This window comes from Canis lupus, chromosome 30 (genome assembly GCF_003254725.2).
Source record: "Canis lupus dingo isolate Sandy chromosome 30, ASM325472v2, whole genome shotgun sequence".
In the NCBI taxonomy this organism is placed as follows: Eukaryota; Metazoa; Chordata; class Mammalia; order Carnivora; family Canidae; genus Canis; species Canis lupus.
This window is the reverse complement of record NC_064272.1, coordinates 21,050,034-21,067,547: the sequence shown is the minus strand read 5'-3', so window position 1 is coordinate 21,067,547 and position 17,514 is coordinate 21,050,034. Positions and strand designations below refer to the sequence as shown.

The window sequence follows — 17,514 nt, the reverse complement described above, 5'->3', positions numbered from 1 at the left end:
TGTTCCTAAGTATTTTATTTTTTGATGCTATTGTAAATCAGATTTTCTTCTTAATTTTTCTTTCTGACAGTTTGTTATTAAAAACTATCAGAATTAGATATTTGTTATTATTAGAAACTAGTAGAAATGCAACTGATTTTTTTATATTGATTTTGTGTCCTGAAACTTTACTGGATTTGTTTTTTTTGTTTTGTTTTTTTTTAATTTTTATTTATTTATGATAGTCACAGAGAGAGAGAGAGAGAGAGGCAGAGACACAGGCAGAGGGAGAAGCAGGCTCCATGCACTGGGAGCCCAATGTGGGATTCGATCCCGGGTCTCCAGGATCGTGCCCTGGGCCAAAGGCAGGCGCCAAACCGCTGCGCCACCCAGGGATCCCTGGATTTGTTTATTAGTCCTAACAGGATTTTTTTTTTTCCTTTTGAGTCTTTAGAGTTTTCTATGTATGTCACTTGCGAACACAGATGCTTTTATGTCTTCCTTTTCAATCTGCATGACTTTTATTTCCTTCTCATGCTGAATTGTTCTAGCTTAGACTTTAGTACTGTGTTGAGTGGAGATGGTGAGAGAGCGTATTCTTGTCTTGTTCCTGATCATAGAAGAAAAGCTTTTAGCTTCTCACCATTGATTATGATGTTAGCTATGGGTTTATCATATATGGCCATTATTATGTTGAGATATGTTCCATATAGACCTAATTTGTTGAGAGTCTTTTTTTTATCATGGAAGGATGTTGAATTTTGTTAAGTGCTTTTACTATATTGATTGAAGTGATCATATGATTTTAACTCTTCATTTTTTTAGATTGGTATATGACATTGATTGATTTGCATATATTCGAACCAGCCTACATCCAGGGGATGAATCGCATTTGATCATGGTGTATAATCCTTTCTTTTTTTTTTTTTAATTTTTATTTATTTATGATAGTCACACAGAGAGAGAGAGAGAGAGAGAGAGGCAGAGACATAGGCAGAGGGAGAAGCAGGCTCCATGCACCGGGAGCCCGACGTGGGATTTGATCCCGGGTCTCCAGGATTGTGCCCTGGGCCAAAGGCAGGCGCCAAACCGCTGCGCCACCCAGGGATCCCCAATCCTTTGAATCAATGTACTGTTGACAATTTGCAAATATTTTGTTGAGAATTTTTACATGTATATTCATCAGGGATATTGGCCTACTGTATTTTTTTCTTGTAGTGTCCTTATTTGACTTTGGCACCAAGGTAGTGCTGGCCTCATAAAATGAATCTGGGAGTGTTCCCCACTCTTTAGTGTTGGAAGATTTTTAAAAAATGATATGTATTAGTTCTTTCTTAAATATTTGGTGGAATTTACCAGTGAAGCCATCTCATTCTGGACTTCTCTTTGTTGGGAGGTTTTTTACGACTGATTCAGTCTCTACTTATAATTGGTCTGTTTAAATTTTCTCTTCATCATTCAGTTTTTGTAGGTTGTACATTTCTACAAATTTATCCATTTCTTTTGGGTTTTCTAATTTGTTATATCATATTCTTGGTGGTTTCTTCTGATCCTTAGTATTTCTCTGTTATCAGTTGTGATGTCTCCTCTTTTATTTCTGATTTTGCTTTTTGAGTCTCCTCTTTCCTTAGTCTAGCTTAAGAGTTGTCAATTTTATTTATCTTTTCAAAGAAGCAGCTCTTAGTTTCACTGATCTTTTCTGTTGTCATTCTTGTCCTACTTCACTTATTTCAGCTTTGATTTTTATTATTTTTTTCCTTCTTCTAATTTTGGGTTTAATCCACTTTTTCTAGTTCCTTAACATATAAAGTTAGGTTATTTATTTGAGATCCTTTTTTTTTTTTCTTAAGGTAGAGGTTTATCAGTATAAAGTTCCCTTTTATAAATTGTTTTTCCTTCATCACATAAGTTTTGGTATTTTGTGTTTTCATTTTCATTTGTTTCAATATACGTTTTGATTTCCCTTTTATTTTCTTCTCTGACCCATTTGTTGTTCAGGAGAATGTTGTTTAATCTCCATATATTTGTGAATTTTCATTTTCCTCATTGCTGATTTCTACTTTTATGGCATTGTGGTCAGAAAAGATGCTTGAGATGATGAATAGTCTTAACATTTTAAATACTTTTTGGTCTAACATATAATCTGTTTTGGATAGTAGCCATCTTAGTAGGTGTGAGATGTCATTTCATTGTGGCTTTGATTTGCTCCTCAATGCTATTTTAATTTGAAATGTATCTTTGAAACCCACCTGTTACCTTCATTATTATCTCTGAGATTAAAACCTAAGCTGAAACCAAGAGTCAGATGCTTCATTGACTGTGCCACCCAGGTGCCCCATTTTTCCTACATTTAATTTCTTTTTGCTCTAATAGGAATGTACTAATTTTATGTGTAAATCTAACAAATTTCTAAGCATGTGAGATATTAACTTTACTCATTAATGTGGTAACATTAGAAAAGGCAGTATTCTCTAAAACTGCCTTTCTTATATATGCATTTTGTCAATTATGCTGACCTATTTCCTTTTTGTCTAAGTATATTCCAGGTTCACAGCATTTGTATAGAAGTAGACTTTTAGCAATCCTACATATGTCTACTTTTACTTCAAGCTTTTTCATCTTTTCCAGAGGCATGGTTAAAATTAATTAATTAATTAATTAATTTTACCCATTAGGGTATTTGTTGGCTTTCAAAAGAACAGTGTGTAGAAGAAGAAATACTTTTATTTAGAGAAAAATTGAAAGAACTGAAGTTGTTGAATGGTTCCTGTCTTCTCAACAGCAAAATCGGTTGAGATGGAAGTAGCAGAATGCAGTTAGGCATCTCTAAAAAGGAAATTGCAAAAGTCAATCATCAGAGACAAATAAAATTATTACTGAGAACCAAGGATGAGATAAAGGGCAGGATACAAAAATATATTAACTCATTTTCAGTAGTCCAAACCTGGTTTGAGAAGCAGTTTTCCTTCTCCCTCAATTCTGTCATTGTTTCATTTCTTGAATTTTTTTAAAGTATTTATTCTTTTTTTTTTTTTTAAAGATTTTATTTATTTATTCATGAGAGACACACACACAGAGAGAGAGAGAGGCAGAGACACAAAGAAGCAGGCTCCATGCAGGGAGCCTGACATGGGACTCAATCCGGGGTCTCCAGGATCATACCCTGGGCTGAAGGCGGCACTAAACCGCTGAGCCACCGGGGCTGCCCTAAAGTATTTATTCTTAAGTAATCTCCATACCCAGCATGGAGCTCAGACTCACAACCTGGAAATCATGAGTCCTGTGCTCTACTGACTGAGCCAGTGAGGCACCTTTGTTCCTTGAATATGAAGGCTAGTCAAAGGGGAACTTTGTAAAATACATAACATTAAATACATCAGTACTGTCTCTGTGTATAGTAAACTTGGGTACTGGCTTAAGGAAAATTTCTCCATCAGTAAGCTGAAACTGAATCTTTAAAAGGTACCAAACGATCATGACAGGGTTGTGAAATTATATAGTGTAAAAACAGATTTTTCTACCACATAATAACTTCCATTGAAGGAGAGAGAGAACCAACTAGCGTAATGAGAGTTTGCTTTTATCCTTGTGTACATGTGTAGTTTCCAAGTTACTTACAAATTCTTAGGCTTTTATAGTAAGTTCAGATGTCAATTTAATGAAGTAAATTTAAAAGGACAATAACTGGGCAGCCCGGGTGGCTCAGCGCTTTAGCACCACCTTCAGCCCAGGGTGTGATCCTGGAAACCCGGGATCGAGTCCCATGTCAGGCTCCCTGCATGGAGTCTGCTTCTCCCTTTGCCTGGGTCTGTGTCTCTCTCTCTGTCTCTCTCATGAATAAATAATAAAAAATAAAATAAATAAAGAGAGAATAACCTATGTCCAGATTTGTTGGAAAGCTGAACAAATTCCTCTCAGTAATTCATGAGTTTTATTTTTGGTTTGTGAATTAATTAGCCATTGGCTCTCCTTATAGCTCTTACTGTTTTCTTTGGGCCCCTTTCACCTATTTTGAAAATCTGCCAAAGGGAAAAGAGAAGTGTCTTAGTTGGCTCAGGCTATCATAACAAAAAATGACAGAGTGAGTGGCTTAAGTGACAGAAATTTATTTCCTCAGTTCTGGAGGCTGGGAAGGCCAAGATCTAGGTGTGGGCCAATTCACTTTCTCATGAGGACTCTTTTTCTGACTTACAAATGACTGCCTACACACTGCATTCTTACAAAGTGGAGAGAGAGAGAGAGAGCTCTGGTGTCTATTTCTTATAAGGACACTAATGCTGTTGTATTAGGACCCCACCCTTATGGTCTCATTTAACCTTAGGCCTTATCTCCAAATATTGTCACATCTGACAGGACTTCAACATGTAGATTTGGGGACCATGATTTAGTTCACAGTGGGAAGAGAATTAAAATAAAAATCAATTTTGTTACATTTTAGCTTTGGCTGTAACAGATGCTTATATCATTCTTAAACATCAGATTCTCATTTCCATAGAACACAAACAACTACATAATTTCAGAAGTTTACAACTTCCAAGAAAAATTTAAAAACCTTATTTATTAAACTTCAGACTGAATTAGTATTTTAATTTTCTTTCTTAAGGGAATTCATTGTTAGAAGTATATACAGCTACATGTGTATGATAATACTTTATGGTATTCTTACCTGGGCCACCTGGGTGCCTCAGTTGGTTAAGCATCCAACTCTTCATTTTGGCTCAGGTCGTGATCTCTCAGTCATGGGCTCAAGCCTGGAGTCGGGCATTTTTGCACATTGTCTATTTTTTCCATTAGAATTCTTAACATATTAAACAGTTATTTTAAATTTCATGTCTGATCATTCTGTGTTATATCTTGAATCTGGTTCTGTTGATTATTGTCTTTCTATGTTGTGTTTTTCTTGCCTCTTGACATGTCTTGAAATTTTTTTGTTGAAAGCTAGATATGTATTAGGTGGTAGAAACTGAGGTTATTAGGTTGTTGGGGTATAGATTTATTTTAATGTGGCTGCTATGTTTAATGTTAGCTGTGGCTGTAGATATGAGAGGCTTTAAAGGTCTCTAGTGCCTTTTTTTTTTTTTTTTAAACTCCTCCTTTGACTCTTGGCTTCTTCAACTGTTCCTCCTCTGAGGGAGTCTTTATTGTAAGATTCTCTTATATAATATACTCTCATTATCCTAGAACACTTTCGGTGTGGTAGTACATTACAAGGGAGGGGAAGCGTCCATAATCTTTCAATTCAATATCACTTTTTTGGGGGGCCTATAACTTGGGGCTGTGATCTTTACAAGTCTTCCCCTGGTGAGGCAGCTTTTCCGCACTGTCTCCTATTCCCTTCCTTGGCTGTAGTGCCAAGGTTTATTTTCTTGAATCCCTGACTATTAACTATTTTCTTCTTTCCTTAGGTGGGGGACAGGAAGTCTGGAGAAGACTGGAGTGGGAGAGATTCTTTTCCCCCAGCAGGGATAAGGGACTTCTGCTCTGGTGGGGTCCTTTTTTTCTGGATAGTAGGTCTTTAAGGAGAATGCTCTGGATATTTCTGTAAATCACAATGATTATTCTTCCCCTCCCTTTGCCAGAGACTCAAAGTTATCCTATCCAGAGCTTCACCATTGTAGCCTAATGAGGTTTCTGGAGGTGAAGCCCACAAAAATATGGGGGCACTCCTTAAGACTGGGGCCTCAAAGAGTTTATCCTTCTCCTACTAGTCCACCCTTAGGCTCCAGTATTTTGTCAAAATTACCATTTAAGTGTTCCTACTAGTTTATAGCTCTAGTTACTTTTGCTACAGGCAAGCAGATCCTTGTCTTTTTGGATACATCTTTCTCTCCAGATTTCAAGGTAGCTGTTTGCCCTGCAACTTTCTTCTCTGATGAGTCCAAGAACTCTAGTTTTCAGTTTGTCTTTTTTTGTTGTTGCAAAGATTGGAGTGACAACGTCTAAGCTTTTTGCATGTCAAAGCTGAAACTAGAGCCCCTTTATAATATATATATTCAGGTTGCTATAATACTTAAATGGTTGCTAGATGTATCTTTAAGTTATAATAATCTACTTCAGGTAAACACTGACTCAATTCCAATAAGACATAGCAACTTTGCTGTAATACAACACTATTATCACTATTATCTTTGGGCTGCTTTGCCATTCATGTATATATATTTGTTATAACTCAACAACACCTGTTATAATTTTACTTTGAAAATTAGCACTTTTTAAAAAATCACAGGTTTTTAAAGAAATAAAGAGGAGTAAAGGCAAAAAAGTCTGTATTGTCTTTTCTTTTCTTGACTAAACAATGTAATATACTATCAGCAGTCCTCTTTTCCTCCCTCATGATTTGTTTGTTTTATAACTGGAAATGTATATCTTTTAGCCCCTTTTACTCATTTCACCCAACCCAGCATTCCATCCCTGGCAACCAGCAGTTTGTTCATGGTATCTAAGAGCTTAGGATTTTTTTGTTTTATTTTTTAAAAAATTTTTTATTTATTTATGATGGTCACACAGAGAGAGAGAGAGAGAGAGAGAGAGAGGCAGAGACACAGGCAGAGGAGAAGCAGGCTCCATGCACCAGGAGCCCAACATGGGATTCGATCCCAGGTCTCCAGGATGGCGCCCTGGGCCAAAGGCAGGCTCCAAACCGCTGCGCCACCCAGGGACCCCCGACTTTTTTGTTTTAGATTCGATATATAAATGAGATCGGATATTTGTCTTTCTCTGTTTTGTTTCACTTAGCATAATGCCCTCAAAATCCATCCATGTTGTTGTAAATGACAGGATTTCATTCTTTTTTTTGTGGCTAAACAATATCCTATTGTGTTTATATTCCGAATTTTCTTTATCTGTTCATCCTTTGGTAAATATTTAGGTTGTTCCCATGTCTTGGCTACTGTAAATGATGCTGCAGTAAAGCTGGGGCAGTGCATATATCTTTTGAATATGTGTTTTCCTTTTCTTTGGAAGTAAAGTTACTGGATCATATGGTAGTTCTACTGTTTATTTTTTGAAGAACCTCCATATGGTTTTCCATAGTGGTTGCACCAATTTACACTCCCCCCAACGGTGCACAAGATCTGTATCCTCACCAACACTCGTTATTTCTTTTCTTTTTGGTTTAGCCATTCTAACAGGTGTGAGGTGATATCTCACTGAGGTTTTGATTTGCATTTCCCTGGTAATTAGTGATGTGAGCATCTTTTCATGTACTTGTTGGCCACCTGTATGTCTTCTTTAGTAAGATGTCTATTTGGATCTTCTCTGTTCATTTTTTAATTGAATAGTTTGTATTTTTGGTGTTGAGTTGCATGAGTTCTTTATATATTTTGGATATTAGCCCCTTATCAGATATTTTAATTTGCAAATATTTTCTTTCATTCGGCAGGTTACCCTTTCATTTTGTTGATGGTTTCCTTTGCTATAAAAGCTTCTTAGTTTGATATCCCCATTGTTTATTTTTTTGCTTTTCTCATCTTTGCTTTTAATGTCAAATCCAAAAAACATCATCAAGACCAATTATCAAGAAATTTACTGCCTATGTTTTCTTCTAGGAGTTTTATGATTTTAGATCCTACATTCAAGTTTTTAATCCATATTGAGTTAAATTATGTGTTTGGTGTAAGATAGTGGTCCAATTTTATTCTTTTGCATGCAGATATCTAGTCTTCCCAATATCATTTGTGAAGAGATTGTCCTTTCTCCATTATATATTTTGGTTTCTTTGTCTTAAATTAATTGGCCATATATGTATCCGTTTATTTCTGGGCTCTCTATTCTATGCCATTGATCTATCTGTTTTTATGCTGATACCATACTTTTAAGTTTCAGTTACTATAGCTTTGTAAAATAGCTTGAAATCTGGGGGGTTGATGCCTCTAGCTTTGTTCTTTATCAAGATTGTTTGGTTATTCAGGGTCTTACATGGTTCTGTGCAAATTTACTGTTGTTTTTTTCAATTTCTGTGAAAAATGCCTTTGGAATTTCAGAGATTTCATTGAATTTGTAGATTGCTTTGTGTGGTATGGACACTTTAACAATATTCTTCTAATTCGTGAGCATGGAATATTCCATTTATTTGTGTCTTCTCTAATTTCTTTCATTAATGCATTAATGTCTTATGGTTCTCAACATACAAGTCTTTTACCTCCTTGGTTAAATTTATTTTTAGTCTTATGGTTTTCAACATACAAGTCTTTTACCTCCTTGGTTAAATTTATTTTTAGGTATTTTATTCTTTTGATGTAATTGTAAATGGGATTGCTTTCTTTTTCTTTCTGAAAGCTCATTATTAGTATACAGAAATGCAGCAGATTTTTTTTTTAACATTGATTTTATATCCTGCAACTTTACTGAATTTAACAGTTTTTTGGTGGAATCTTTAGGGTTTTCTTTTCTTTCTTTTTTTTTTTTAAGATTTTATTTATTCATCAGACACACACACACGTGCGCGCGCATACACACACACAGAGGCAGAGACACAGGAAAAGGGAGAAGCAGGCTCCATGCAGGGAGCCCGATGTGGGACTTGATCCTGGGACTCCAGGATCATGCCCTGGGCCAAAGGCAGGCGCTAAACCACTGAGCCACCCAGGGATCCCCTCTTTAGGGTTTTCTACATATAATATCATTTCTGCTGCAAATAGTGACAGTTTTACTTCTTCCTTTCTGATTTGGATGTCTTATATTTCTTGCTTTGACTAGGGACTTCTAATACTGTATTGAATTATAAGTGGTGAAAGTTTGTATTCTTGTTTTGTTCCTGATCTTAGAGGAAAAGCTTTTAGCTTTTCACCATTGAGTGTGATGTTAGCTGGGAGCTTGTCATATATGGGGTTTCTTACACTGAGGTATGTCACCTCTGTACCCACTTTGAGAGTTTTTATCATAAATGGATGTTGAATTGTATTGTTTTTTTAAACTTCTTAAATTGTGATATAATATACATTACATAAAATTTATTATTTTATTCCTTAATTGTTCAGTTCAGTGGCTTTAAATACATTAATGTTGTGCTACTTTCATCACCATCCATTACCAGAGCTTTGTTCATGTTACAAAAGTAAAACACTGTGCCCATTAAACAATAATAACTCCCCATTCCCACCTTCCCTCAGACCCCCACTTTACTTTCTGTTTCTATGATGACTACCTTAGGTACCTCATGTAACTGAAATCATACCATATTTGTTCTTTCATGACTGGCTTATTTCATTTAGCATAATGTCTTCAAGTTTATTACATAATAGCATGAGCTTGTGTCAGAATTCTCTTCCATTTTAAGGCTGAATAATGGTCTATTTATATACCACATTTTGTTTATCCATTTGTATTGTTTCTTATATTTATGGACACATTTACCATTTCCCATGCTCTTCATTCCTTCTTGTGGATCTAAGTTAGTGTCTGGTGCCCGTTTCCTTTCAGCCTAAAGAACTTCCTTTAGTATATCTTGCAAGGCAGGTTTGCTAACAATAGATTTATTTAACTTGGAATATGTTTATTTCATCTTCATTTATGAAGAATGGTTTTGCTGAACATAGAATTCATAGTTTATATATTTTTTCCATCAGTATATCGAACATGGCATTTAACTGTCTTCTGTCTTCCATTGTTTCTAATTTGGAATTAGGCTTGTTTGGATTGTCATTTCCCATATATGATGAACCTTCTTTCTCTTGCTACTTCCAAGATTTTCTTCTTTGTTTGGCTTTTGTATTAACTTAGCAGTTTTCACTAAGTTTTATCTAGGTATATCTCTTTGTGTTTATCTCTTTGTATATATCTCTGGGTTTCTTGAACTTCTTGTTTTCATCCAATTTGACAAGTTTCTGTTACCAATTACTTTCTGAACATTTGTTGGTTGAAAACTATACCATTTGTTTTATTTACTTTTTCAAAAACTATACATTTTAGTTAATAGATGATAGCAATTCTGGGTTTTGTTTTATTTTTGTTTATAGTTTACTTATTGAGGGCTGTTTATTTTTTAGTAACTTGCCTGTACTTTGTGAAGTGAGTCTAGTCTCCTTTGACACACAGCTGCTGATGTCTCTGTTAAGTTTTTTAATTCTTTTTTTTTAGGCTGGCTTCCTTAGGAATCTTTCCTGTGTCTGCATAACTTAATTGTTAACTAATGATATGGGCAGAGGTGGTAGAGGCTCCCACCCTTTGCTGATTGGTTTATGGATAGCTTTTAGAATACATTCGAAGTTGGAGCCAGTTTTCAGACTTTCCTTGGCTTCATTTTTATTTTTTTAAGATTTTATTTTTAAGTAATCTCTTACACCCAGCATGAGCTCAGACTCACAACCCTGAGATCAGGAGTCACACGTTCCACTGACTGAGCCAGCCAGGTGTCCTGCCTTCTTCACTTTATGCCAAGCTTCCTCCGGTCTCCCTAACAAGTATATAGCTTTCTGTTTAGCCAGAGTTGTATGGTAAGCTTGTCATAGACTTTCTGTGGTTTCTTCATTTACATGATCTTCTTGTTAATTTTCTGACTAGTCAGGCACTCACCTTAACCAGGACTTCAACTGCAGACCCCAATTTGAAATTTTCCTTATTCATTACCAACCAAGTCTATCACTTTTATCCACCAAAGCCATGGATTTTCACCTCCCCACCCTGAAATGAGTCTACCCTTTTTGCCAACAAAGTTGTTGGGTTTTTCTTGCTAGTTTCATGTTGGCAGAACTGCCAGTCTCATTCAAGCTGGCAGTGGGTGGTTGGCAGCAACCTCAGGCAGGGCACAGCATCTTACTGTTTTTACCTGTAACTTTAGCATTTATTCTAGAATGAACACTTCTCAATTTGCAGGCTGTCTTTGCTTAGTTTCCAGTGCTCTGAAATGGTTCTCTTTGATAGATTTGTCCAGCTTTTACTTGATATTTGTGCATGGGAATTGCCAACCCCTTAGTGCCTCTATAAAATCTGTACTTTTTTTTTTTTTTTTTTTTTGCAGGTGAATTTCACATTTACCTATCAAGCTCCCTAAGAAGTACTCTTGGTATTTTGATTAGATCTACATTGACTTTATAAGTTAATTTTCACAATATGAATATATTTACATTATTGAGATTTCCGTCGGGGAACATGGCATTTATCTCCATTTATTTGGACTTACCCCTCAGTAAAATCATTGTTATTTATTTATTTATTTATTTATTTATTTATTTGAGAGTGTGTGTGCAAGCAAGGAGGTAGGGGCTGAGGGAGAGGAAGAGAGAGAATCTTAAGCAGGATCCATGCCCAATGTGGCTCAATCTCACAACCCTGAGATCATGACCTGAGCTGAAATCAAGAGTTGGACGCTTAACCAACTGAGCTACTCAGGAGCCCCCTCAGAAAAGCTATTTAACATACAGCTAGGACTTACTCATATTTTGTTAAGTTTATTCTTGACATTTTAAAAATTTGTTATCAGTTGCTAATGAAATTATTTTTCCATTTTATTTTTCTAATTGTTTATTGCCAGTTTGTAGGAAGGTAAGTTTTTATGAGTTCATATAAGTTGATCTTGTATATGACTACTTTGCTGAACTTAACTTTTCTAATAGTTCTAATAGTTTGTCAGTTTGTTATTTTGGTTCTTTTAGGTAATAAACTATGTTATTTACAAATAATGACAATTTTATTTCCTTCTAATCTATATTTATATTTTTATATTTATTTTAAAAATCTATTAAAACATAAAACTTTAATACATATAAAATTTTATATTTATTTTAAAAATTCTATTGTATAGGTTGTGATCTCTAGGAAAGTAACAAAACAGTAGGCATACTGGATTTAATGACTTTGCTAGAAATATTTTTAATTCTTCACCATGAAGTATGACATTATAGGAGTCATTTTATTAAGCTAAAATTTTTCTTTTGTTCCTAGTATCAACTGCTGTTTTGGCATGTACTAAGATCACATTGTTTTCCTCTTTTGATTTCCTAATATCACAAATAAGAAATGTGCTATTTTATCAAGATGCATTATAATTTTAATTCCCTCACTTCAATTTGCTAATATTTTATGATTTTTGCATGTAATTCATAATATGTATTGGCTTATAAAGAATAATGCCTTAATAAACTAGACATTCATTCCAAATTAAGTATAGATTTCCCCTTCTTCAGGAATTTGGTTTAGGACCTGTTCATTATCCCCCTATTATTTACATTTGCTGTCTATATTAAATTAATACTCCACACTAAATGGCATCTTTTTATTTTTAATAGTACAAAGCACTTAAAATTCAGTTTCTTCGTGTGATGATTGTTTTTTTTTACCTTTCTGAGTTTTCCTGTTACTATACAGTCCTTTAAGTGCTATGTTTCCCATATTATATTTTTTAATAAAAGAACTTCAAGAATTTTTAGTATTTGTCTGTCATTCATATATTCAGTCTCCCCTTTCCTTTTATTATAAGGAATTTTGTAGTATTCTTGTTTTTCTCTTCATTCTAGTCTCTCACCTATTCTATGAAGCCTTTTTTGATCCCTCCTCTTTCCCATTACCTCCTGAAGAGTTAGACTTTTTTTTGTTTCTTATAAAACTTATTATAAATTAAGTTATACATGTATGTATATATATAGTTCTCTCAATTACCTCACCTTTGGTGTAATACCATAATTTTCCTATTCCTTTTGGTTATAAGGACAGTCTCCTCTTTGGTAATTAAGACTTAGTCTTACACATTTTTAAAAACTTCTCAAAATTCACTCCACTTATAGGAGTTATGAGGGATTGAGGGTGTTCTGACTCCACACACTTTTCCTTTCTTCCATGTGTTGGGGCAGAGAGGAAGCAGGAGAAAAGGCAAACCCATCATTAAACTGGGTGAAGTTTTCATCTTCTCCTTTTAGGTTGTGGCTGCCTCTGGCTCACACTGACTGGTCATCATGCCCTGTTGTCAGGCATTTAAAGGCTGGCTCATTGCCACATGTAAGATTCTTCCTGGCCTAACCTACTGGCAGCTCACTGACGAGTCTTTGGACTTAGAACATGTAAAAATTATTATCTTTGGTGCTTCGTTTACGCCTTATATGCAATTCTGGGACTATAGGAATCTCCTGTTCAGTAATATGTGAAATTTATTTTAAAGCCAGTGTTCCACAGTCCAATAGGAAAATAACAAACAGTCTTCCAGAGGAGGGTATTAGGTCACTAAAGAACACTTCTTTAGTGCAGTTTCATACCTATGTTTATTCTGTATCCTGAAATAATTCAGCCTCTAGGAAACTTCATCCCAACATGTTATTCTAGAGCTGTGCCAAAGGTACTATTTAAATGTAAATTAATTTAAATTTACATTAATGAAACTTGATGAAATAAAAATGTAGTTTTTCAGTCACATCAACCATATTTTAAGTGCTTAATAGCCATGTGTGGCAAGTGGCTTCTGTATCAAATAGCACAACATTACCATCATTGAGAAAATATCTATTAGCCACTGCTTGTCTAGAGGACAGGGATGAGAATTTTTGTTTTCTAGAGGATAGAGGTGAGAATATTTTGTTACCACAGGAAAATCAGACACATAGAATCAATTATATACACCAACCAGTTACTCTTTCACAAGATTTTCTTTCCTTGCCCATATGAAGGAAGTCTGTGAAAGGGAGAAAAGTTAGCACACTCCTGTACAATGTACTGCTTTCAAATTCATCTGATAGTTAGCTTTTCTTGTGGAAACTTCAAGTAATTGTTACTGCAAATGTAGTTGGCAGCAGCATTCGAAGTTCAAACATTTCCACCCACCATAGACAAACCCCCTAGTTTATCCTTCCCATTTCCTTTCTTACTATTCCCTCATTCCTTTGGGGAAGGTTGGCACAACTTCAGTCCCAAGACAAGGGGAGACTGGCATAAGTAGAAAGGCAAATGTGTGTGTGTGCGTGCATGCATGCATGTGTGTGCGTGTGTGTGTGTGTGAATTTTGGGAGAAGTGAGTTGATTTTTAGAAAAATAATTTTTTTTTACCAAACCCTTAGATATCATTTAACTGAATGCCTGCCCCCATTTTACATGTGATAAACTGAGGCTAGAGAAGATTGCTCAAAATTTTATCAATAGTTAATGGTAAATCTGGAACTAAAAAACTAAAACCTTTATTCCATGACATTCCATGACATCATTTATCGTTCCCATTTTAATTTTTAATTCACTATTCTGCTTCATATACAATGACAAGAGTTTAGAGGTAAGACTAATTAATTATAATGAATTTATTATTTTTAAAGTGTTGCATTTTGTATATTTTAAGGTTTTGATAATTGTAATTTTTCAGATTGAAGAAGAAGAGAGGAAAAAAATAGAAGATATGAAAGAAAAGGAACGAATAAAAGCAACTAAAGAATTGGAAGCCTGGAAAGAATGTCAAAGAAAAGCTGAAGAACAAAAAAGAATTCAGAGAGATGAGAAATTTTGTGAACAAGGAAAGAAAATTGAAGAAGAGAGAAACAAATTAAAACATAAGAGCCTTACTAAAATTTCGGAATCTAGAAATCTTGCCACGAAAGGTATGATTACTTTAATATTTTCTGGGAAAGTGAGTCCATTTGAAGTAGACATATCCCTTTTCTTTGTAATCTATTTACAATATTAGGTCATTATTTTGGTATACTGAGAACAAGTACTACCATATAGAGGCTAAGGTGAAGGATTTATTTCTTCCTTTAGGAAATAGTGACATTTTCAAAATACAATGAGCAAGGATTCAGTGTTGTTTTTGCTTGCGTGCTTCATTTTGAAATGTATGCTGGTGTGGTTAAATAAGTGTTTAACTCAGATCCAAAAAGACTATTTGTAGACTAGTAATGCCAGGGGCATTCATTTATTTCTTTAGAGAAAAGAAACTAGGAATTTCATTAAAGACTTTTTCCTCACATGACTCAGGAACATGAGTGCTATTGCACAAACTTAGTTGTAAGCAAATAGGAGCTCATCTCACATTTGATCCTGATGTGTTCAGAAATAAAAGAACATATTTATTTATTGATAGCTAAGAGTTTGATTTTATATGATTTTAGAATATTAAACTTTGTTTCAGGTATATTTAGTAGTGGAACATTTTGTAATAAAATCACTTATATAATAATAATAATTAATTAACATTTATTGGGTGATCTCCCTATGCCAGGTGACTTTATTGGTATACCACCCAGTCCTTAAAACAACACTTTGGAATAAGTGCTGCTATTCTTATTTTAAAGGAAACAGATATTCAGAAAAAATAAACAACTATCCAATAAGTAAACCTGTGGGATTTGAACCCACATCTATCTGGATCTAAACCTATGCTCTAGGCTATATGTCTTTACTACTTTAAGTAAGATCTAGTGTGTTGAAAAGTCAATAAATGAAACTATGAGTTAGGAACCATGATAATTCCCATTTTCCAGGTGAGGAAAGGCACAGAGAGTCTTACCAGCCCAAGGTAATACTGCTAACAAATGGCAGTCAGAATTTGGACTCAAGTGATCAGGCTTTAGAATAGGTGACAACTGCTGTGTTATATTGCTACATGGCTAAGACAGGCAGATTAGCCATGTACATTATTTAATTCATAACATATTTTAGCAGGGTCTGTCTGTATTATATGGAGATATTTTCACTCACAAATGTGTTAGGGAAAAAGTACTCAACGTGTATAATCCTGGTTTGGAAAACTATTACCTTCTAAGGCATCCCAAAGCCTTACAGTAACTTTCAAGAGTGATTCAGTTTGTGCTTGATAAAAATATTACTAGTGATGAAAAAGGAAAACCTCAGAAGTTTTAATTACCAATCCCATAATATAAGGCACACCCCACTAATTTTATCTCTTAACGTGAAGCTAGAAGTCTTAGCTATGACACAATTACTTTGCAGGCATAGGACTTAAAATGTGGTATGAACTCCATACTCTTCTGGACTTAGAACTGAAATATTGAGTGGTGTCATTTTGAAAACTGCTTAGTCATTTATATTAAGATGATTTTATAAGCAAAACATTTCAATAAGATTTTATGTGGTTTAAAAAATTATCTTAGATGTTTGGAATTTGGGTTATTGTACTCCTGTTCTTTGACACATCAGCAAGTAAGACTCATAATTTGTAATATGAGTATATATAATATATATTAGATAAGCCACTTTTATATGCACTATTATAATACAACAGACAAGCCACTATTTTTTTTAAGATTTTATTTATTTATTCATGAGAGACAGAGAGAGGCAGAGACATAGGCAGAGGGAGAAGCAGGCTCCCCATGAGGAGCCCAATGTGGGACTCAATCCTAGGACCCTGGGATCATGCCCTGAGCCCAAGGCAGATGCTCAACCACTGAGCCATGCAGGTGTTCCCAAAGCCACTTTTTATATACAGAATAAAATGGTATGACAGGTGCTGCAGATTTCCTATTGAACAGATATTCTCCCTTTCTTTTTTACCAGCTGAATCATGGTTTGAGGGAGAGGGCAGAAGAAATGTGTTCAGCTAAAAACCTTGTCTCTTGGAAATTTAAATAGCAATTGGATATTTGTAGTAATGAAAGAATAATTACATTTTTCCCTTTAGATGTGATAATGTAATTGTAGTTAGATTTAGAAAGTTCTTATCTCATAGAGATACCAACTGAAATATTTATGGATGAAAAATATATGTCTGAGATTTGCTTCAGAATAATATAGTAGGTGAAAATAGATAGAAGTAAAGATGAAATAATATTGGCCAGAAGTTGATAACTGATAACAGTTGATAACTGAAGTCAGGTCACAAATGCATGACGGTTAATTATTCTATTCTATCTACTTTTGTATCTGTTTGAAATTTTTTGTTATAAAAAGGAAAAAATGGATCCCTGGGTGGCTCAGTGGTTTAGCGCCTGCCTTTGGCCCAGGGCGTGATCCTGGAGTCGTGGGATCGAGTCCCATGTCGGGATCCTTGTATGGAGCCTGCTTCTCCCTCTGCCTGTGTCTCTGCCTCTCTCTCTCTCTCTCTCTCTCTCTGTCTCTCATGAATAAATTAATTTAAAAAATCTTTAAAAAAAGAAAAAATAAGGAACAAAGCACATCAAATTATTTCTACAAAATAATTTTAAATTAGTAAAACAAAACATAGCAAAGCAAAACTCATTTACCCAGACTCTCTTGTAACTAGAGATAGTCCAGTGACAAATTCTGACTGATAAAATACAAGAAGAAATCTGCTAAAGATTTATAGAAAAGTATTAATACTTTCTGCTTGTTTCCCCTTTCCTTTTTGGACCTAAGATGAAGGTCTATGCCAGAAAATTCAATAGCTATTTTAAAACCACAAAGAGGTGGGGATCCCTGGGTGGCGCAGCAGTTTGGCGCCTGCCTTTGGCCCAGGGTGCGATCCTGGAGACCCGGGATCGAATCCCACGTCGGGCACCCAGTGCATAGAGCCTGCTTCTCCCTCTGCCTGTGTCTCTGCCTCTCTCTCTCTCTCTCTCTCTCTGACTATCATAAAAAATTAAAAAAAAAAAAAAAAGATTGTTAAAAAAAAAAAAAAAACACAAAGAGGCAAGCCAGACACTAAGA

General features: G+C 35.0%; 1 protein-coding gene across 3 annotated transcripts in view; it reads left to right on the top strand.

Annotated features, from left to right (window-relative positions):
• The window catches only part of DNAAF4 (dynein axonemal assembly factor 4), a 95,342-nt gene that overhangs the window by 10,037 nt on the left and 67,791 nt on the right, over window positions 1–17,514 (top strand). For all 3 annotated transcript variants that reach the window (XR_007407470.1, XM_025472722.3, XM_035709096.2), the window contains exon 4: window positions 14,255–14,486. Coding sequence is in view for 2 of the 3 variants with exons in the window: in XM_025472722.3 (XP_025328507.1) it covers window positions 14,255–14,486 (232 nt within the window). In the remaining variant the exon portion in view is untranslated. The remainder of the gene's footprint in view (window positions 1–14,254; window positions 14,487–17,514) is intronic.